General features: G+C 40.1%; 1 protein-coding gene across 1 annotated transcript in view; it reads right to left on the reverse strand.

The window, feature by feature from the left end:
* Positions 1 to 24,491, reverse strand: part of JMJD1C (jumonji domain containing 1C) — a 121,488-nt gene that overhangs the window by 37,418 nt on the left and 59,579 nt on the right. The window contains 2 exon segments of the mRNA XM_009994879.1: positions 2,770 to 2,875; positions 20,709 to 20,822. Of these exon segments, the coding sequence (XP_009993181.1) occupies positions 2,770 to 2,875; positions 20,709 to 20,822 (220 nt within the window).

The raw sequence follows: 24,491 nt of genomic DNA on the forward strand, positions 1-24,491 counted from the left end.
CACTCTTTCTCCATCACCTTCTCTTAAACTCTTCTGCGCCGACTCAGTGCCAACTTCTTCCTACTCCTTTTTCTAATCTGTGTCTGTCCTCCATCCCAGCTGTTACCCTGCCTATTTTTAAAAGAGACTTCATTTACCTTTAAAAACAGAGGATTTTTTCCCTTACGTCTACTGGGGTGTTAGGGAGGAGAAAGACTGAACTGTGGTCATACAACAGGACAGCTCAGCTCCAGCCCAGCCCAGCCACAAGCAGCCATTACAGGAAAAGCCTGGCTTTGTCTCCAGTCTCTGGCTGAATCACACTCAGCTACACATTGTTGAAACAGCCTGTGCAGTACTTTCAGGAAATATCTTCAGGGCTGAAGCACACTTAGTGCTTTAAGAGGATTATTACAGACGCGGCCTCAAAGATTGTAGCGATAATAAATCTAATAGAAAGAAAAAATCCCAAGATTTTAATTGTTAAAAATCAAAGGCACTTTACTACGTTCCTTGAACTGGTTTTATTTGTCCCAAAAGCTTTCAACTTGGCAAAGCTTGGGAGGTATTTGTTTTTGTTAAAACAAGGAATAAACTACTTTCCTGCCAAACCTACAAGCTCTACTGCAAAGCATGCTGCCTGTGACTGCTGCCCAAAGAAAAGGTCACAAGAGCCAATTCTTTGCTTTAGCGTCATTCCTGTAAATAATTGTACCTCTTGTAAATAATGGACTAAAATTCCTCCTCCTCATATTGCCCTGTTCCTTTTAAAACATTTGGAAACTGGTTTTAAGGTTTTTCTCTGACTCTCCTCTTTCTTCAGATAAACTGCATTTTAACTGTGATAGTCAAAGCAGACAATACTAAGATATGAGATGATGGCTTCAGCGCTACAGGCAAAAAGGAGAAGGTTGGATCCTAAAGAAACTGTGGAGGATGAAGTAAGAGAATATGATAGTAGCCTTAAGAGATGCGTCTAGACAAGGCAGAGCTGAAAATGCTGCTCAAATTGCAGGGAACAGGGAAATGGTAATAACGGAGGTGAAGAAAACCAGGTTAAGTGAGGGAGGAGAAAGGCAGCAGAACATGCTGACTTGACTGCAAGCCACTGAAAGGTTTGTGCCAAACACAAAATAGTGTCCATGACCAGGAGCAGATTACGAGCCAGGAGAAGGTGACAGCAGTCTCCACCAGCTGACCACTGTCCCACGGGGCTGAAGTGGGTGGCACTGCAATGGCCCTCCTGGTGGATGGCATGTCACTGCCCGAGGAAGTATGTCCCTCTACTCGGGCCACAAAGCATCACATCAGGTGAGCAAGTGAATTTGAACCGCAGCTTCCTCTTAGATGAGGAGAGCCAGTCTGCAAGGATGGTTGGATTAGATTCACTTCATCATCTAAAATAGTCCTAATTTGTGCATTTCTCAGCATCCAAACATCTGTTTGAGAAATCATATGAAATTGTATATAAAAAGACAAAAATACAGTTCCTGGAATGATGGGATGTAAATGAGCTGTGTGGATGATGACCTGGCAGTTTCATTTAGGTGACTGCTTCAATATTGCTAGGACTCTGCTCAAGTGTTCATTCTGTAACACTGTACACAGAGGCTTTTATAATTGTCTTATTATTGTTACTCTAACGAAATAAAACAAACAAGCTCATTTTTTGTATAGCCCTAACTTGATTTCGTACTACCTCTTGATTCAGTTTTGGCAGCAAACTTAATCAATAAACTCCTATTGTATCTGAGGATATTAAGATAAAATCTAAAATTACTAACACTGACATACCAACTTACTATCTACACAATTCCACACACTGCTTTTTTCAGCATCCCTTCTCTGTGGCCCATAAGAATAACCACATCCAGTCAAATAAAAAGCTCCACAGAAGGAAAGTTTTTACAGTAACTTCAATATTGTACTTACCATACTCCTTTGGTCTTCTAATCTTAATTTTATCAAAGAAACCACACAGCAAGCAAACCTCAGCACCATCCTTACAGTATCAGATTATTTACTGCTCCTCTACCAGTCTTAATTTACAGAATGATTGCTTAAGCATCTTTGCCTTCAAATTGCTTTACTGCTTGCCTGGGGATTTTAACCTAGATCCACAGAGGTTAGTTTCTGCCTTCCACTGCTAGAAATGCTTCTGCAGAGCTGTTTGTGAGTTCTGCAGAAAGTTAATGCTGCAAAAACATATATTTTTACTATCAGCAAAACTGAGCCAAAATAGTTTATTCTAATTCATACTAGTTCTCATGTCACTTGTATCTACCATTGAAAAATTATGTGCAAGTTTGCTGCAACCTTCCAGCATTAGAATCAAATTACCAAACTGTAAGCAATTTGAAAGTCACTTTTCAACCAGGGGGAAAGGAGGTGGGGTGGGGATCTGAAAGTATTCTTCAACTGGGACAAAACTGTTAAGAATTACAAGCACAGACAGATACTGGAGAAGTAATCACTGGTAACAGTAACAGAGCACAGAACAGGTTTAATCAGGTTAAAAGGTGCATGGTTGCCATTCAAACACATTTCACAAATTTTACAAAATATCTACATTCAGATTAATGATATTCAGTTTTTGCTGCAAAGACATCAAACAAGAACAGTTTGTAGAAGTCATGCACAGCTTCTTACATAGTCCTGTTTTCTTGTCTTACCAAATTCCAAAAGAGCAACTTACAAGTTAAAAATACACTCTCTATAATGAGCCCCACAAAACTAGTGGCCTTAAACTAGCTAACACAGAATAAAAATAACAGTTTCCCACATAATTACCTTGCATAAAAATCTCCTGAACCTTTTGTTCCTTTACCCAGGCTTTTACCTCCTCATGTAACTGCGGGTTATCCCTGAGAACTGGGTTTAGACTGTCTACGTCGTCCTAAAGTAGAGATTAAAAAAAGAACCATATGTTATGTTTACTTGTAACGTTTCTGTTGATTTTCCTACATGTATTTTGGAGTACAATGTTAAGTAGAGTTTTATGTTAATTTTACTGATTGCCTGAAGATCCCTGTGTTATTTTTAGAAAAAACTTAAAAGCACAACAGTGCTAGAAGTTATTTCATGGGAACATGGTATGTCAGATCCCACATGTGGCCAGACTTGTAAGCTATTAATAGGATCACAGTTTCATAAATACTGTCTTACTACAAGCTGAAATTGCCCTCTAAAGACTTCAATGTTTACAGGTATGCAGAAAAAAATGTTTAAATAATGATTAAATTAATTTAAAATAAAAGTTGACCATAGCTGTAAAGTTTAATAGGGACTTTTTGAGCATAAAAATAGATATTAAACCCACAAAGATAACATGTAACAGATAGCTGTATTTTAAGTGAATGTGAAAAGAAACATCATTACCGATTTTCAAATATGTAGGTCTTTGTAAATTAGGTAATTTCAAATAAGACATGCTTTATTTATTTGTATTAAGTCATCCTGAAATAAGATTCTTTTCCACGATCAGAGTAGGACAACATCTGGAAATTAGGACACATTTGGTGATATCGTCCTCCAAACAAATAAAAGCTAGGTACAAAATCTGGTTCACATCCTTGAAAGCATGGCTTAAATCACTGTTCATCTCCAGACTTTCGGAACACTGATTACTCTTTATTTCAAAGCAAACTTGCTACTTCTGCTTTTGAAGATGAGGCAGAGAAATAAAGCTGCGCCACAGCCTGGTGATTCCTCGTGCAGAACATGGCCTTGGAAATCCATGAGCTGTAGGAACATTAATTTGTGCTGAGAGAGCTTCAGACAGCTAAAATAATCAGAGCAATTCTCCACATACAAAATGTAGAATGCTTTATCAGTACTGCAGCTGAGATCAAGTAATTTCTTTCCTTGATCTCCAACAAGTTCCTTGATACTTCACAGTTTATTACAAAGAGCTCCAGCCACAGAATACAAAGATACAAGCAACACTCAAGGAATCGTGCATTGCTGCCAGGGCCTCAAGTGACATGAGCAATTTCTCCCTCTTCATCTGGATGAGATTATTCCTTGGAGACATTCAAAACCCACCTGGATGAGTTCCTGTGTGATGTACTCTAGGTGACCCTGCTCTGGCAGGGGGGTTGGACTAGATGATCTCTCGAGGTCCCTTCCAGCCCCTAAGATTCTATGATTCTATGATTCCTAACACTTGAAGATTTGCTGTGGTCCATTATGGAGAATGCATCCATGCCTCAGTCATTACAGAAAATTACTCTCCCTCCCTATGCTTTTGAAAAGGATATGGCCTCGGTTCCAAAAGGAATGGTCAAGATTATAATTTTAATTAATGTATGTTAAGTGGAACAACGTAAAAGTCAAGGGGAAAATCAGTTGGGCCTCTATCACCCAGTTAAAACCACCAACCAGACAAGTGTGCTGCTAGCAGTATCAGAGACACAAGAGGATCAACACTAACATTTACTGAAGGATGGCCAACTAGCAAAACAGTTTGTCTCCTGAGGCAATTTGGTATTCTGTAATGGTATTCTGTTTTCTACTTCCCTGTGCAAATCCATTTTTGCATCAATCCCACATAGAGAAGCAACACTACCACTAAAAAAGGGAATTACTCGCCAGGGGAACTCAAAAGACCCTGGAACTGGAGCTGTGTGATGATTATTCATGTGTCCTCCTTCCTATGCACTTTCACAGAAGCTGCAAAAGATTCCTGTATCAAAAATCGCCTCTCAGATCCATGAGCATTAGACCTAAGCAACAGACTGAAGCACTGTGATACTGGAAGTCTGCATGACTTAAAAATGCAGTCCGTATGCAGATCTTGTGCATTTTGACTAATTCCTTACGTCCAAACCTAAGAAAATCTCAATACATCATTTCAAGAATACACGTTGCTTAGTTCCATGAAGTCAGACCTGTTAATGTTTTTCTACTTCACCAAATTCTTTATGTAAAGTTTTTGAGTCTCTATGTAGGTCTTGAGTCACTTCTGTTTTATTGCTAAAGGCAACACACAATACTTTTCTTTTTTTAGATTCCACATCCTTCCTAAGCATCTTTGCCTTCTTTGAACTTAACACTGAAGATACTGGTGGATTCTACAGACAGAACAAAAAAGGTTCCAATGTACTATACTCCATTCAGATGCATGACATATCAGTACCTTTGACTGGGACTGCCTAGTGTGAACACTTAGAAAAGGAGACTGCAGTCAGTTTTCCTCCCTCTTTGTGAAAGATGAGCTCATCTCAAAGATGGGCTCCAAAATGCACAGGTAAGGTCAAATAACCATTACACAAGCTAAACACCAGTATGACAGGGATTAAGTAGTGGGTATCAAAGACAACCCAGAGTTTCTAAACACACACAAAGCCCACATTCAATATATCACCAATCACTGGGGAAAACAAAAAAAAAAGTGTTCTGCTTCTAAACATGAACATGCTCTATGTTGATTCATGGAAATCAGTACAGCAAAAAAAAAAATTTAACTGACAACTGAAGCACAGTATCAAAACACTAAAATAAGGCTCCTAAAATCTCAAGAATTCTGTTCTTCTATGTACAGATTACATAAATCTAACAAAAAAAAAAGCATGTGCCACGACTGACCTTTTTTCCACCATTAATCTTAAACCTGAACATCTAAAAACCAGAACATTAACTGCATATTGTGTTAAACTGTAAGGTGATGATGGCCTTAAGCACACTGTTCTAGAGCACAAAATTTGGCAAAAACAGGAGAGGGCAACAACCAAGGCTAAAGACTTGGGAGTCTCCTGCCTGTCTTAGCACTGAAGATGAGCAGATGACTGCAGTGCCCAGTCTTTTTCCTTACTCTGTATTTATTTTGTTCAAGAAATGACAACTCTGCCTACAGATATGAACCTTAGCAATTAAGGGCTTCGGTTTTCCCCTCCTTCTTGGTCAAAATGGAAAGACTGACAGACTAACCCATAGCAGAATTAAATGCCTCATAGGATTTTCCTCCAGACTTTTCCTCATTTGAAAGTAACTTTACTCAAAATTAAGAACAGTACTCTCTCCTAGACTAGTTTTTCCACAAGTCCTAGAATATGTCCTCCAGGAGGATGTTAATGCTGGTTTGAAATCGTTATGAAATGCAAATAAAAATGCAAATCAAATAAATAGGACCACAATTTTCTTCTTTAAATCTACTGCAGGAAGTATGTACTTCATCTGGCAGTGCCCCTTGCTCCATAAATGACTATATGCAATAGCTGGAAGAAGACAAACAGCGTATGGACTAGATGCGGTCAAGCTAATCCTTCCTGCCCTTCTGGAAGATAGTCACATGAAGCAATGTGACTATCAGAAGCTTGCCAATCTTTGTCAGGTTTTTTAGATCTTTGCTTTGTTACTCTTCTTTCTTTCCAGACCAAAAAAGGAATTAATGTCTGGTGGGGTGAACTTTCTGCTTAATTATCCAAAGAATACTTGAGTCTGCTGCATGTCTCTTCTAGGTGAAAATCTCACCCACTGGGGACATGTTCAACTCCTAGGAAGTCCCAAGAAGAATAAAGAATGACATTTTCCCAAATAAATTGATCCACTGTTTTTCTGAGTATAGCTGTTCCTTCTCCTTATGCAAAATGAGAGAGCAGGATTGGAAACTATAGACCATATAATCAGGTTAAGATATCACTTCACTGTAACCAGAAAGTGGACATCTTTGTTCAGAGAAAGATTTTCAGAACACTTGCTCAAACACACACCATTTATCAAAGTCACAGGTGAACAAGGGCAGATGACTTATGTTTCTAAATTCCTTTCAGTAGAATCACACCAGAATTTCCAAGATGATACTCACAGAAAAACAAAAAACCAAACACACACAGAAGTCTCCATGCACACCCGTCCAAGATACTGAGAGGCATCCCTGGATGACCTGAACCTGCAGGGTGCCTGAACACCACAATAAGTGCCTTGTGAAAGGCTCAACCAACCATAAACTTTTCCTGTTTTAGGCTGCTGGGCATGTCTGTAGTGGCAACGCCTGCACATTTCCACAGCTCTCTACCTTCTTGCCAACAAGGCTTGCACTATTGAAGCAAGATGTTCCCTCAACATTTAAAAATACTTCTCCAAGTCATTCTTCACAAACTTGAGGGGCATAAATGAGTTCATTAAATCAGGAGATGAAACCCTTGAGCACAAAACATTAAGGAAAAGTGGATCCAAGTAAAGGTCCCTACCCCAATCACACAGCCTGCAGGCTGCTTATATAAGGGTATAGAAAACACAGTTGGCTGTCAACTCTCCATTTTTAGTGAAGGAGAACTAGAGAACAGACAACATGCATTCCAGGAAAACGAGTCCTGGAAAACCAGTGGCTTTTCGCACAAAAAAAGGCTTAAAGCAGAGCCCTGAAGACCAAGCCTCAGTACACGCCATGCATTAGAAACTGCAAATGTTTATTTGGGAACCACCTTCCTCGGTCAGTTTCTCTGCATTTGGCTTCAATGCATCAAGGACATATTTTTAATATCAATAGGAACTCATTTCAGCTAGTGTTTTACAGAGAAAGACTAAGTAGATTTTGCAGTCCTCGCAAAGGTCAACACCACATTAGTCCTCACCATCTGTGACTTAATTAACTATAGCTTCCTCTGGCTGCTTAGAGGTTTTCTGATAATTTAGGACATGAATTAAATGAAAACTAGTACATAACCAACCTGAGAGTCCTGTTTACAATGCTCACACAGTACGCACTGCACATAAAAATAAGCATTTTATTAGTACTTTAATGGTAGTGGGTCCACATTTAAACTCAAACAGTGCAAATGAAAAATTCAGAGATCAAAGTGTCAAAGGCTTGAACATTCAATTTTTTTCTTGCTTCATGAGTGATCATCTTGAAATCAGTATCTGTAAAATGAGCCCCCCATACTTCCCCTCCCCCCCCTTTTTTGCACCAAATCATTTTTACAACTGTATGAACTTCAGCTGCATAGAAATTCAACTTGGAAATTGCAGTCTGAAAAACAAGGAACAAGGTAAGTCAACACCTGCCTACACATTTCCACAGTTGCCTTCAGAGAGCACTGGCAGCAAAAAGTATTGTTTTAAAATGTAGATTGCTGAGAATTTATACTAGTCCTCTGGTGCCAAATTCTATAGGATTATTTTTTCCCATTTAAAAGAAAACTAAATGCCTTACCAGCCTCAAACACATCCATACATACTTTCACCCCTTGTTTGAAAGGTCCATACAATTCTCTCCTTATCCTCATTCCTTTTTTTCTTGTATTTTTCACTGAGTCACCTGACACATTTGATTATATCACTGATCTGTAATATCTTTCACTGATTATAAATCTTTTTAACAAAACTTCAACCTTAGTATTGCCCTGCCTGGTAACAGAGCGGGCAGAGAAAAAAGCCTCACAAAATACAAGTGACATAAAATCTGGATAGGCAGAATACCAAAGACCTTAACAACAACATCAATTGGTAGTATCCCTCTGCCACGCTATTTGACTTTTTTCCAGTGGCAAAAGATGAGAATCTAACTGAAACAGCAAAATTGGCAGTAACTGACACCCCCAAGGGTATCACCAGGCAAGCACTGCCAAGGCCACAAGGACCACACACCAAGACCCTACAGGGAAATAATAAAATTTAGCCGAGACTAAAATATACAATCTTCTGTTGCTTCACCCATCTTTCTAGATACATACGCATGCATAAACCCCCTGGTAAACAGTATATTCCTTATTCCTTTCTGACAAGTGAAAGGCTACCCCAGCTGCCAGGCTGCTGCAGCTGGTGGGCAGGAGGTCAGCGGGGCGCTGGAGGCTGCAGGGCTGTGCTGCTCCACACCAGCCAGCAGCCAAATGCCTTTCCAGAGGGAAAACATCGATCCAACCCACCGCATGCCCCTGCAACTAGGGCTACCTCCCTCCTGCTCCAGGCCTCTTACAAAGAGCAACACTAGTCAGAAACACGGAGGCTACAGAAGGCTAGAAAGTTTTTTGGGGAAATCGTGACTTCCCAGTTTACCTTAAACGGCTTTGTCTGAGTGGAGAGAAGAGGCTTAGGCTTACCAGGCGACGCCAGCGCTTTCTATGTAAACCCAGCCCACACTTGACCTATTTTCTGCTGTTCCGAGCGCACGGTCACAATTTACCTCATTCAAACTCGGCAGCTGCTGGGCTACATCTGAACCAGTTAAGTCAAGCTTGAAGGCATAACCCTGACCCCTAAACCAGAAACAAAGTCGGGCTGAGGTCAGCCCTGCTCACACGTGCACAGAGGCACGCCGGAACACTCTCCCCACGGGCAGAGGCCAGCCCAGAGACAGGGTAACTAATCCCCTCCCAACAAGGGGACTCTGAATGCATTGCTCAGAAAATAACAAACATTTATGGATATTTCAGACCACAAACACTTAAGATTAGGGGGTATTTTCAGTGTCTAGCAAAGAATAATTATGTTTCTATCAGCAGAAATTTAGAACTACAGGGAAGACAAGATTAATACTAAATACATAAGTTTTCTAACATCTCTAAGAAAGTCACCAACAATTTTTCTTTTGCTCCCCTCTCTTACCTATGCCTAATACTACTCCTCACACACTCCTACTTCCTCCCTCATTTTACCTGCTCAATAATTAGTTGACCCTGATTTTAAAATTTTAATGACCAGGTTTGACAATTAGAGGAGCAGGACTACGTACACTTCCCTGAATTATTATTTCAGGCTCAAAGAGGCACCTAAAAGTTCAGGTCTGGAAGAATAACACACTCTGACAATTACCAGACAACTGCTATTAATTTTAATATGATTATACTATGGAGAATGATAGTAAAGTCAGAAAAATAAATATACAGGAAAAAATTTAACTTGTAGTCTAATGCTTTCCCTCATTTTGACTCATAACATAAAGACAAACAGGTATTTGCCTTCCTGTAAGATATAACATAAAGACAAAGACAAACAGGTATTTGCCTTCCTGTAAGACTACCAGTGTCCCAGCTGACACGGACATGCTGGAAAACTTGCTTTTTACAAGTCAGCTTGCTATTCCTGTATCTGTAAATGAGAACCTAGTATGGAAAGGCAGAAGGGAAACAAGAGCACCATACAGAATGAGCATGCAGCTGGGAAGCAAGCAGCCACCACCAGAAAAGAAAAACCAAATCTGGGCGAGGCAGATATATTGTCACAACCTAAAAACTGCTCTAGTGACTGCTATAACAGTTTTGTAATTGAAAACAAATTTTAAAAAATATACAGATGATCCTTAGGCTCACAAGTTATGTCACCCTCTCTTTGAGCAGCTGGAACAAAGTGCTATCACTGTAATTCCAATCTGGGTCCTGATCTGATTTGCAGATTAGGAAGAAAACAGGAAAACTACTTGGTGTGACCAAGTGGGACAGAAAGCAAAATCTGCTGGAGTGACAGATGTTATCTTTTAGCATCTGATCAAAAGGCTTCCCCAGACAAGTGGCTTCTACCCACAAACCTGGTGGGCTGTCAGCTTCTGCTCAGGAGTGCTGCAGTGACCATTTGTACTACTTACGTTCTGTTCTACTTACAAATGAATCACACTGCTCCATGCCCATCTTCTCCCTCATTTTGATGACACAGCCATACATTTGCTTTTGTTTTTCACTGAATCACATTTCCTTCCCCTTTCTCACTGCAGGCTGCATACACTTATCTTAGCAATATGCGACTTTGTCCTAATTTTGCATTTTGTTTTATCTACTCCTAAGAGAAACAGAGAGTGAGTACTAGTCCTACCCCACTCAGCCAGTAACTCCCAAGTCATGTGGTGATACAGGAAAGAAGCCTTTGAGTCACTTACCAAGCAACTCGATGCCACTATGGGAAAAGAAGCCTCAAAGTACAGACATTTCCCTGAAGCAAGTAATCAGCAGTGAAGTTGATGCTAACAAGGAAGAGGAGCTAAGTGAGTAGATTGGAGAAAAATCTACGTTGATTGTAAAATATAAACTGAGACCCAGACACTCTGTGAATTGCGAACAGCTTTCAGGAGGTACCTAACAACCTAGTGGGCTGCTAGAAAGGCAGTCTAACGTCCCCAGAATCAAGTCAAGTTCTTGCCCAGAGATCAACCGTTTTACAGAAGACACAGCTTCCTTGTATCAGAGACAGCAGAAGTTACTTGCAGCAGCTTCAACTGAGGGAGTTGGAAAACAACATACTGCCAGCACAGATAATGACAGACCAGCTAGTTCATCTGTTATCTCATGGTAGTTAACCTCCATCAAATCTTTTATCAGTTATATTACTCAGCAATGCAGTATTCTTTGACGAGGCTACTGATAACTGAAAGCTTACTGTATTAAAGAGCAAAGGTCTCAATGCAAATCTGGAGAAGAAAAATAAAACACTACTCAGTATGTGACAGACTGACAAAAGCTTCTAAAATCAACACCACCTCCCAGAAATGTGTATCAGAGCATCTCACACTTGTGGATGACTCTCTACTCTCTAATTTGAATTACCACCAACTTAGATTACCAGCAGTCACAGAGCTACTTAGTCTCTTCTGGAAGTGTCCTCAATGCTCTTTACCAAATCTGAACTCTCCAGGAGCTCTGCGAACATCAGACTTTCCAGATCCTTTCCCCTGGTAACTAACAACAATTATGGGCAGAATACAAATACAAATCAAAATATCTCAAGAATTAATTTTTTGTCCAAAAGGAATAATACATCTAATATCTTAAAGATGTTCTTGAAAGAATCTTCTTTGCAGAATTTCATTCAGAAGAACAAACTTCTTCTGAATACAGCACAGAGACTCTTCAACGGTCTAGCCGGGCACGTAACAGCCCATGGCTGTGTAAACCCAAAAATGCTGCTTCTACTCCAAGGCAGTATCAGAAGCAATGCAGCCATCACTGTGTGCTTTTTTCCTACTAAGAGCTCCCTTCTAGCCTCCTGGAGCCATTTTAGGAATTTTCCCTAAAAATAACAGAGGTCTGACCAGCTGGTACATATATGTCATATTTGGATTAACGCTATAGCTCTCTGCAACTCTGGAGAAAGCAGAGGCTGTGCCTTTTATAGAACAGATGATTAATGGTATTACAAAGAGGAAAGACTAAATTGCTAATCAGAAAGCAGTGACATTTCAGTTGGTGCTGCAATAAGGTCTTTAGGGTAAACTTAAAAAATAATTCAGTGTTTAAAATTGATACAATGATCCTATCTTTCACCTTGTTTTTCTGTCAATAGATCTACTAGCACACAGAACAAAAAAATCCTACTAAAAGCATAATTTAGGACTGAGCTACACCACTTGGAAAGAAGAAAAAAAGCCTGTCAAGCACCACACTTGAGTCACTAAGTGTTATGCATCCTGAAATCTGCTTTAACCAGATTCTTCCTGCTGTACACTGAAGTGGCATGGAGTGGTCAAAAGAAGACATCGAAATGGAAGAAAACATTCACAACAGGTAAAAACCCAGTCTCTGACTGAAATATATTTTCTAAATTGTATGCTTAAAATTCACTAGTAAAATAATAAAATACTGTAATTTATGATACATGCAGAAATCACTAGCTTCAAACCCACTTGCTCAGCAAAAGAATACCAAAGTACTATGCCCAGTAATGCTAGCAGGCACACAGAAGCAGAGGGGGACACAGGAAAAAACAGAATAGTTCATTTTAATTCCATTCAAAAGACAGGAAATGTTTGGAAGATTGAAGGGGGAAGGGGATCTGTATTTACACACAATAGTAGTAAAAAAGCCTTTAGAACTATACCTATGTAGTATGCTGTAAAAAATAAATTAATTTTGGTCAGGAAATGCACTGTACACCAAGCTGTCGACATCAAAACACTGCACTTCTTCTTTTATTAGTAAAGTTATTCCAATGTCTAAGAAAAGAGTAAGATTCATATTTGGTTTTAATTTTTAAAAAATTCAAGTCTGTATAGAATTATTTGAGTTACTCCCTCAATGGCCTGGAAAAGTAATTCCATATACACACCTGGAACAGCTATCACTCTCAATCCCTACTAACTGCAACTTGCTGAATGATGTGCAGTAGTTTTCATAAAGCACTAACCCTAGACTACAAATCAGTATTTCTAATAGGTGTAATTTTAAAAAAAAAAATACACCACAATATTTTGGAATAAAAAGTACCAGCCTTGAACAAAGTAACATTGTATCACAGGAAGAGCAAAAGCAAACAAAACCATGAGCACTTCCTCAAACAGATTATTGCATTTCTCACAACAAGCTAAAGCTTAATTCTGGTAAGAAAACATTTTAATGAAACTCAAGTTTTTCCCTACCTGAAACGCAGGAAAGTGTAACTCTCCCTCCCTGGGTTAGCACTCCAATGAAGTGACTGTGGGTTTTTGCCCTCATGTACACTTCAGAATTCCCCAAAGCACTAAGGATTCCCAGTCCCAACACAGAGCAACTATTTGGGAAAGCAAGAACATCCTGACAAATCACCAACCAGTTATAAAGATGCTCTAGGAGACAAGTTGATGTCCGGATTCTGAAAATAGTTAGTCAAAAACATCACATAAAAAATACTTTAAACTTTCACTTTTTTAACAAATAAAAAATGAAGACTGGAAATTTTTAAGGCAAAAAACTGAGAATAAAGCACCCTTCTCTTACTACAGAGTGGTATTTTCCTTGGGCTTTTACTGGTGAAAAAAGTATACATTTGTGATTAAACACAGGAATTTCCTTATCCAGAAACACTGGATGGATTTGCAATTCAGTAATCCCAAGACTGCTTTTGAGAAGTACTAAAACACTTCAGTGAAAGGATTTGATCTTCACCTTCAAAGAAGGAACAAGCTTTGTACTCTCTGTTGTGATTTGAATTCTTAGCTTTTAAATTATTTATTTTAATGCTATCCTGGGGTAGGATTAATGAAGTAAAACCATTTAACCGACCATGATTTTTGAAAAAAATGTGGGAAGAGTAAAACAAGTTTCTCTATGACAGTGGAGGGAAACCTGTTTTCCTATGGATTTGAGATCTACCTTCTCTGTAGCAACCTTACCTTACCCCAGGGACCTCACATCCCTTCCTCCTTGTTTAAGGCAAAAAACTGAGAATAAAGCACCCTTCTCTTACTACAGAGTGGTATTTTCCTTGGGCTTTTACTGGTGAAAAAAGTATACATTTGTGATTAAACACAGGAATTTCCTTATCCAGAAACACTGGATGGATTTGCAATTCAGTAATCCCAAGACTGCTTTTGAGAAGTACTAAAACACTTCAGTGAAAGGATTTGATCTTCACCTTCAAAGAAGGAACAAGCTTTGTACTCTCTGTTGTGATTTGAATTCTTAGCTTTTAAATTATTTATTTTAATGCTATCCTGGGGTAGGATTAATGAAGTAAAACCATTTAACCGACCATGATTTTTGAAAAAAATGTGGGAAGAGTAAAACAAGTTTCTCTATGACAGTGGAGGGAAACCTGTTTTCCTATGGATTTGAGATCTACCTTCTCTGTAGCAACCTTACCTTACCCCAGGGACCTCACATCCCTTCCTCCTTGTGTACCTTCCCAAGCGCTTCGTAGCTCCACCTGAACTCCCTCCTCCTACCTGGAGGAGCCACAACATTTGCAGCAGCTCCATCACCCTCCTACTGACTGGCAGCCTCCCCTCTGTGCTGCTGATTTCCCTAAGGCTTGTCAGATCCAAAAGAACTCCACTCCTGCCTCAAACCTCACTGAGAGGTACAATTTTGTTCCACCTATTTTGAGAATAAAGACAGATGAAGGCCTCAGAAGCAGCTCTTTTTCGAAGGGAGGCACCAATGCAGACTTAGAAGAGAGGATGTACATCTCCCTCTGACTCTAGAAAGCGGGTGCCAATCCCTCCTCCTTCATTCCTCTCTCCTTGCAAGTGCTCCAATGAAACTCTTCTGTCCCACATGTTTAACAGGGAGCAACTATGAGTCATCTGACCCACTTCTAGCTGGATGCAGTTTTGCTTCCCCCTTCATGCTGGAACTCTACACTCAAACATAGATGTGTGGGTAACAAGCTGTTTAGACCATCATTCTTTATGAGTCTGCCAGAGAAGCCAGCTGGACTGCTTATGGGTGGTCCAGACACCAGAGACATGGGAAGTATAGACAGTTCTTAAAGACAACGCTGAGAGAGTTAAAGATGAGGAAACTAGTCTGTGCCTCTGTTGAGGGTAGAGGAAACAAAACCAGGAGGCAAGCACATGACAAGCAGGGCCAACAGCTGGTTGGCACCAGAGTTCCCGAACTGCTTCTGTCAACCGCAAGGCTGGGACCAACCCAAAAGCTTCTGCCTGCCTGGTCAGTTGGGGTCCAAGTTTATGGGAAAACCAACTTCCAGCTGCAGTAGCTTTTTTTTAAACCTGCATTTTAAGACAAGTCTGAAAGATGAGTGCACTGAATGATTATGGGGTACTTAAAATACAGACAGACAAAATATTATTTATCCCTGTTCCAAGATGTTTAAAGATTATTTTTTTTTTATGTGGGCATATTACCACTCAAGTCTCACTACACATTTGGCTTGCTCTTAAGTGCAAACAAGTCACAAAACCCAAAAGCATCCAGGCCTGAAATACTCAATGTCTGCCCATAACAAAGACAAAAGCAGAGTATTGGAACTGCACAGTGCCATTTTCTCAAGCCTTACTGGAATTTGCAATAAGGAGTAGCACAGTATTAGCGTCTGAATTCGAGGTACTTATCTCATTGTAAGTGAGAAAGTTTATTATTATTACTTCAACAACCTCTAAGGCGTGGTAGACATCTGACCTGCCAGCTCTCAGACATGGAATGCTCATCTAGAAAAAGAGCAAAGTACACACACCTATCACTGTGCATCTAACACCTCCCACAGGGGATTTCTCAGTGCCCTATCATTACATCTGCAGCCTTCAGCACAGACATAGACAGGCAACACCTCACCATTTTTAAAGAATAAGGCAACCAGACTTGTCTTCAAAAAAGGAAGAAAGAAAAAGTTAAGAAGGATAGAAGGAGAAGGTGAGTAAGCAAGGCAGATACCAGAAAGATTCCACCACAGAAAAGTCGTCTCATCTTAATTCATTTGTAGCAGGACTTTTTTTTTTTTAACCAAATATGCAGGACTTTTTGAAGACACTGTGCACACCCTCCTACTTCCTTCCTTGAGTGGAGAAATACCCTTTTTGCAGGAAGTTTAATGATTGTGAAGGAACTTAATTTGAATTCTTTGCCCTGGCTCAGATGTCCATACTTGTTCCCGTGCCGTGTGCTCACATATCCTCTGGACACATACACAGACACAAAAAGTGTGTGTGTATATTTGGAAATATATCATCTACCTTGCACCCTGCTCTGCCCACCCCAGACACACAGCCAAAATGCATTGACTGCCTGAGCAACACACAAGTCTTTCTAGTCCTTTCCATAAGTGTATTTTATGACAAAAAACAAGATATAAACCACTTTTTGTTATTCTTTATTTGCTTGTGTGAAGTATAATGCAGTTGTCGCCAGCTGCTTCAGCCAGTAACTGCAGAAACACACACTTCAGCCCAACAGTGCCCGTGACGGGTACTGCCAAACACCATCCAGACAAAAACACCACACTGATGAGGTCACACATACCATATGCTGAGCTTTAATGCTTCACATCCCCATCTATAGTCCTTCAAGTAAACTACAATGCTGAAAAGAAAATCAGGCATGAGCAGCTTTGCCGCTGCTTAACTATGTGTCTCATAATGAACCAAGACATAGCTGTCACAGAACAGTACAAGTAATTCATCAGTACAGAAAACCATTTCAGTTCTACTCATTTAATTAAGGTCTCACTTGTATTTCTGTAGGCTTATTGTAGTTTTTCTTAAAATATTCTAGTAACCATCATACTTGAAAGTGTGTTCATCTTCAATCTACAGCAAGAGCCACTGTAAAATCCACATTTGTCAATTTTTATTTAATCACAAATAATACGTGATATATTGTGAATGCAAAGTAGAAAAATATTAAGGACCCGACTAACACTTTACATTTCAAGACTACATTTCCTACAGATAGAAGTGTGACACAGAAAATGACTGTTGTGTATTTTATGTCTATCACTTCCTGTGAAGGAACGTAATTTTCATTTCACTGCTAAGCAAAGTACCGTGGCAAACATTCATATCTGCTTTCTCCTCAAGATCCCCTTGTCATCACCACAAAAAGAACTACATGACTAAATGGTCTGACCATCCCAGATTAATGAATGAGTCATTCTCAGTCACACACAAGCTTCACGTAGACAGTAATACCACTTGTATGCTCTGTGAAGCAACAGAAATAAAAGCCACCGGAAACCAGTTGTAAGTTGGTGTTTAAGGAACCACATATACAGATTCCAATGCATTTTTATGGAGAAGGACAGAATTCAAAGCAGTGCACAAGGAAAAGAAAAAACACGTAATATTTAGCTGTAAAGAACAAATTCACTGACAAGTGTAACACTTGTTATGGAAAACCTTGTGAAGATATGAAAAAGTAAAGGCTAGTATAGCAGAGATGCACAACCTCCTTTTAATAACAATAGTCATCTAACTCTTACAAAGGTTGTTGAATCTTAACAATTGAAACATTTATTTATGCAAAGAGCAGACGTGGCATGGGAATCTGTGGCTCACAATTCCCTAAGTGAGTCCTGCCAAAGTGTCTTTAGTCTTGTTCTGGAAGAACCACTTTTGGTAACAACACTAATGTAGTTCTTTTCCTACTTAAACTTTGGTTTTCCTGTCAAGACTAGAAGTATGCCAAAAGTGCCGTCTTCTTTGCCTTGAGTAGTTTTCACTCTTAAACTGGACTGTACCACCTTATTCATTAAGCCATTTAGCCCAATAGTTGCATTAAACCCATTTGGCCCCAATATTTACATTAAACACTATGTAATTTGATCAGATCTGAGCAGAACTCATACCAAATGCTCGTCTGCTGCCCATTACTAGTACTACATGCATACACAACGATGGGAAAAATGACTCAGTAGTTAAGAACTGTATCTGAAATTGAGTCTTCCCACACAGAATCAAACTGTTTGTTTTGGCAGAAAGGTAATGGAATTTTAGGCACTAACAGCAAAATGCAATAAAAAAAGTGTTTAGATCATCACGGTCTCTAGGGACTTCATATTGAAAATGTGCAGCCACAGGAGCTTAAACTAAAAGCTAAACACATCTAGAAAGACTTAAAAGTTAACTCATCTCTGTAAAGAATGGTTCCTCAGTTGTCTTCTGATCAAAAGCATGTTAGCAGTATTCAAGACCAAACAAGGGAGCAAAAATGCCATTTATTCTTCTTTTTAGGAAAGCAGGTTTTCACTGCAAATCTTCCAAAGATCAAGGACTTACTTTCATGGGAAAGAAAGGAAGGCCTCCCAGAAAAAAGGATTAAGAACCACCTTACTTTTATAGTGATTGAAGGCTAGAAATGCAGCACTAACAAAATGTAACACGAAATTAACAGAGAGGATCATCTCAACTCAGATATCTTTGAGGAGAAAATTGTATCATAACGATCAATATTTCTGTCTATCACACTGCTGGTACATAATCCAGCTAGCAAACCTTAAAAAATAGTTTCTGTGGTCTTAAAAGACATTCTCATTCAGTAAAAGTTTTATCTGTATAATTAAATCAAAGTTTGCCAATTAACTTTGCCAGCCCTGCAAAGAGACATTCTTACGAGGATGTAATTTCTAAAACTTCTTATAAACATTCAAATAAATAAGCCTTTGTGCTCTTTATCAGTGTGCTCGATGCTATTTTACATTTCTACACTCGATATGAGTCTGGATGCCTTAGTCCTTAAAAAGAATCTCCATCAGCAACCTTCCTGTAATGTTAAAACACACATCTGCCGTATCTCTTGTTACCAAACTACTTCTGATTGATACAGATCAGTAGCCAACATCTCACATTTTAATAGGTAATTGTTTAATCCACAAGAGGGAGAAACAACCTGATCTCTCAGAGTTGCCCTTACATGACAAAAATGGAGGCCAGGAGCTAGGGAGATCCAAGCTTTTTATACCTTAAATGATTTTTTACAAGAGATTGCTTTTGTATCAGTTTTTGGTCAACACCTCTTTTAAAATTGAAGCTGATAATGCTTTTAATTACAGCATTATCTACCAAGATACTATAAAGCCAGCTGTTCATATGACACATTTTCAATAATGACACCTTCGGTTTGTACGTACCTTTCCAAATTAAAGTGCTTCTGTGTCAAATACTGTATCAGTAAATAATCCTTGAAGTATTTCCATACTTCAAGAAGAATGCATACAGCATCACTGTGCTCCTGCCAGCCAGGCTTGGCAGTAAAACTGTTTCACAAAAGGCAGTGATTCTCATATATTCAATTTGTTTTGCTCGGCTCATCTTAAGAGAAATGATCCATTGCCAAAATCAGATTGATTACTGTTACTGGAATAAATGTTATCAGTGACACCATCTTGACAGTTTTTTAGGCAAAGGTCAGATGCTAGAACAAGTATTTGCTTTGTAAAATGAATCTGGAAGATCATGGCTGCACTCTGAGGGCGAATTTATACTTCATGGCTCAGCTGCTTTAAGAGGTCACTGCTGCCAAAAGAGGATATCCCACTCCATGTTGCGTCATCCTGACTCCCTCCCTAGAGGAAGCCACAGCACTGGCTGCACCCGGGGCTAATCCAGCTCAGCTCACTAACAACATCACAGGTTTCCCCTGCCCCACTCCCCTGCCCTTCCCGTTTTTGAAAATCACTGTTGTGCTGGCCTAAAAGGCTCAAAGTGCTAGCGTGGAGTGGGATGTTGGGAATTGTCCTCTGCAACAGTGCCAAGCTGTTCCAGCAGCTTGAGTCATAACATGTAACCTCACCCTGATGAGAAGTGTTGAACTCATTTGGCTTCCCCAAAAAACACACAAAAGCACCAGCTCTTCCACAAACTGAACCTCCCTCCTCTTTCCCCAGTATTCTCTCAGTCACTTCTCTTTTTCTAGTTCTATATTTGGCATTGGGAAAAAAAAAAAACATCTTGGTGAAGCAGGAGGGAAGAAGGGGTGTCAGGACAGAATTACATAGCATTTATTCAGGGCCATCTGTTATTCCAAGTCTCAAAGTACTATTTCTGTACCACTGCAGTGTACCACCCCAACCATAAAGAATTAATTCATGGCTATTCTAATTGCAAACAGTTCTGCACAAGTTGAACTATCAAGTGCTCTTCTACTTGTCATAGAAGAGATTTTCGCATACATTAATATATTAATGCATTTCTAATTAATGAAGAAAGCATTAAAACCAAGGAGACTGGAAATTTTTGCAGGCTTAAAAACAACAGCAAGAGCTCTTTTTAAAAAAAAAATAATTACGTTTTCTGTCATTCATTCTCAAGAAAACCCAAACAGTTAGTCAGGTATCACTGCGAAGACCTAGAAATGAAAACCCAGCTGCAGAGGGATGGATACTGCCTTTTAGCTGCTCTACAATTAATAGTACTCATTAATCTGTAAAGGGGTCAGTTATTTTATTTAAAGGTTGTACTCCTTGACATGATCAGAGTCACTACAATAAGATACAGTATTTGATACATTTTGCAAAATAAACAGCAATCTCTGCCAATAGGAAATCACTCCTGTAACACAGAACTTGACTGTAAAATGCACTTGAAAATAATAAACACGTGGATTTTAATTAGGCTAGATGGACAGTACTAACAGAGTAACCAAATTTCTTACCTGATAGGGCTGAAAGGCACTATCTTCAGTTATAAAATCCAGCTGTTTGTCCACAAGGAATTCTACTGCAGTAATTGAATTGTATACACTTTTTCCAACCAAGGGTTTGAATATCTATTGGAAAAACAGAGAAAGAAAATTTACCAATTAAATAAGCTCAGCACATTAAACCCCCAGGACTGTACAAACACTGATGTAACTCTTCTACCAAAGCAAGTTAAAAAGGAATCATAATTACTAATTATAGAAGAAAGGAGGATTTTATGTTTCGTTGTTTTTCCTTTGTGCCGTTGATGGAAAACCAGCTAGAAAAGGGAACTAAACATTCTCCCCTTCCCTCATTGTGCTTGAGCAAGAGCGTTTACCACAGAACCTCAAAGTACAGGAGCAGAATTACATCTTAAACGTACAGCTTAGCATGCAGATCCTCTCTTTCGGCCTGCAGGACTAGCTAGTGCGGTGGTAATTGCACTAAGGACGCTGAAGTGGAAACCGACTGCAGACCTGAAAACGCTCCCCCCTCTTCCTGTTCTGAAATCGTTCACCTTGCCTGGAGACAACCATCTCATTTCCCTGCCTGTCTCTGCATCTGTTCTGACTCTGCTGCCTGCCGCCCCCGCAGTCGCTCCTCCCTGCAGCAACCGGCTGCTCCGGCGCAGCGGCTTCGGAGACAACATTGCCCAGTCCTGGGGCTTTTGCAGTGGGGAACCAAGAGCTTTCCTGCTTCCTCCCACGTGCTGGGGAAGCGGTGAGGGGCTTCCTGAAGCTTCACCCCTCAGCAGCACGTGGGAGGAAGCAGGAAAGCTCTTGGCTCCCCACTGCAAAAGCCAAGCATAGAGATAGGGAAGCAGGGAAGAATGGACTCCTCGATGCCCCCAAACAGTCTTTGTTCAAAGCACCCTGCCCCGTTCAGGCACAGTGGGAAGCAGTAGGCCAAAGAGGAGGGAGCCATGACTTCAGTGGGTCTGCCCTCCCAGAAGGGGAACAAGCAGGCAGTCCCCTTGCCTGCTGGCTGCATTTCCTGGAACAGAAGCGCAAGGAAAGCGTGACTGAGCAGGGATATACCGAGAGGGGATGAGTCAGGTGAAAAGGAAATCCCAGCGGATGGAGGATAGAGAAAACACTGCTCTGAAGGCAGCAGGGAACAGCAAGAGGAAGACAAGAGTGAACAAAAGAAAGGACCGGCAGAAAAATCATGCAGGATATAGGGGGGAAAACACATGGAGGAACAGAAAAAAAAAACAGAGGAAAGTTATTCTACAGGATAAAAAAATAAAATGAGGAAAAACAGGAAAAGAAAAAAGCCCTTTGAGACTGAGTCTAAATTTAAAATGCAGGAAGAAAGGACAAAGAGGAGAAACAAGGGCAGGTCAAACCACATGAAGCGCTGCGCAAATGCTACACCAACATCTGTCAAGATGCTGCTATCACAACAGGACACCAGTAGCTCACATGCAACACCCTGCAGCAACAGACCCCAAGTACTTACAAGGAGAGGGTAGGATCACAGCCACCTATTTACAGATGGGGAAACTAGGGCAAGAAGCAATCCCGTAACTTCACAAAAGCCACCTAAGCCAGGTAGCGGCAGAGTCAGTGACCTGCCCTCAGCCAGTCTGCCAGGCAGCTCCCAAGAGATGCACTCAAGGTTTTTATCAGGCTTCATTACCTACTTTACAAAGGTGTTGCCTGGCGATTAGGCTAAATATAACTCAAGTATCTCCGGAGCTTCAGCTTTGGCACTTACTAAACAAATGAGAGAATACTTCACTGGAGATATGTAATACTTTCTAATAAATACATGCAACTCTAAAAATTCTCACTATTGTTTCTATTTTCTTTAACGTTTCGCTTTAGTTGTTACCCTTTCCTCATACAAGCAAGGGAAAAAGACCCTACCAGCCAGCTATCTCAACAACAAGGCAACTAGATGGAAGGGCTGGAAGGGCAGGAGAATATGATAACATGCTAACTACAGTCTGAATAGTAAATAATTATTTAACCTCTAATAGTTAAGAGAGGGCCTTTGCTCTTGCATCACTTTTCTATAATGGATCTTATATTGCTAATGGTTTGAGTTAAGAGAGGGTGGAGTTCACATCACAAAATCGCCAAGCGTTGAGTGTATGCACTCAAAAGCAGACAAACTTTTCCTTAAAATAAAATAAAGTAAACGTTGCAGTCTTTCAGTTCTTAATTCACTCCCTTGTCTTTGCATACACTGCTCTACTTTTCCACCCCTTTCTAACTTTCTGTGCTATCATTCAGGTCAAGAAACATGTTTCCGACTACAAACAACAGCACATACCACATCATTAGCCGAAACGAAACCGTGCGGAACGCAGCTTGCAGCTCTCATTCAGGATTCAGACAACACTACAGATTAAGGTACGTGTAAGCCATCGGTTTATCTTACTGGTGGTATTAAAAGAACTAGTTCCAAATATAGATCTGTGAGTGTGATTATTCTGAGAAAAGAAACTTAATGCCTTCTCATGTACCTTCACAGATCTAAGCCTCTAGACAGGCCAACGCCCCCAAAACCCTCATGTGGAGGATGTAGGTTATCCCACAAGCACAGAGGAAAAATATGTAAATAAATAAAGTAGAACTATGCCACGTCACACACCTCCTCTTGTGTGGATGGCTGCTCAGCCACACACAACTTGAGATTTTCCAGACACTATCAGAAAACATTCTCACTATCAAAGAGCAACAAAACTCCACCCTTTAAAAAAAAACAACAAAACAACAAGCCTTCTCAGGAAAGCAAAGTCCAGACTCCATCAGCTCCAGGAGATAGGCAGGCAACCAAGGAGATATCCAAACCAGGACAGCTTAGGCATTTTAAGTATCTTAAGATGGAAGGCATGACCAAACTTCACACCACGCATCATATATGCACAAAGAAAGACTAAGAGCACAGCAGGCAAGAGTCAGCTACTAGAGGCAAGGCATGTGAGACATGTAACAACATGAAAATAGATGTAAGAAGGTCCAACAAGCTCCTTGCAGACTTCCAGAGGAAGACGCTCCCTCTTTCCATTCTCAAAGTGCAGGACTACTCTGGGGAAAACCAGGCATACTGGTTGAAACCAGGAAAAAACAAATCCCTTCAAACAAATATCTCCCTTTCAAACTTGCATAAAGCTTCCTTTTACCATCTACTTTAACCCAACTCCCTGAAAACCACAATTAAGCAAAGAACTCAAGCACTCAATTTTAAGTGACATCTGACTTTAGCACTCTTTTAAGTGGCTGCTTGAAAAAGATCCTATTTTTTTTATTTTTTCCCCACCAGCTTTCGCTGCTTGGCCAAAGGGAGCTCTATGAATACATACACATACTTTGACTGCTTTCCTGCCAAGTCCTCTGATACTGAATAAAACATGTTTCTTACTCTGCCTGCCATTCTTCCCCCCCCCATGATTTCACCCCAGCTCATGCATGAAATAACCTGCCTACAGGAAACATCTGGCACAGATCTGACATTGGATCCTCTGGAAATCCAAACAGATTTCTAGAAAACATCAAGTACCATCCCTTCACAGCAAACCACCTCAAAACTATTCGACAGAATTCACCAAATACTCAGATACAGCGGGGATTACTCACGGACTGCTTTTCTGAACACCCAGTAACACGACTCGTCTATTTATTTGCCGTTTCAAAAAGCCCCATGGCAACCACAAGCCCTGCTTCTCCGAGGAAGCAGTACTGAGCAAGCACAGTGCATTTTTATCTCTGCCTAATGCAATTAAGCAGCTGGAGAGGCAGCAAGCC

Source organism: Chaetura pelagica, unplaced genomic scaffold (assembly GCF_000747805.2).
Source record: "Chaetura pelagica isolate M959 unplaced genomic scaffold, ChaPel_1.0 scaffold112, whole genome shotgun sequence".
Classification (NCBI taxonomy): Eukaryota; Metazoa; Chordata; class Aves; order Apodiformes; family Apodidae; genus Chaetura; species Chaetura pelagica.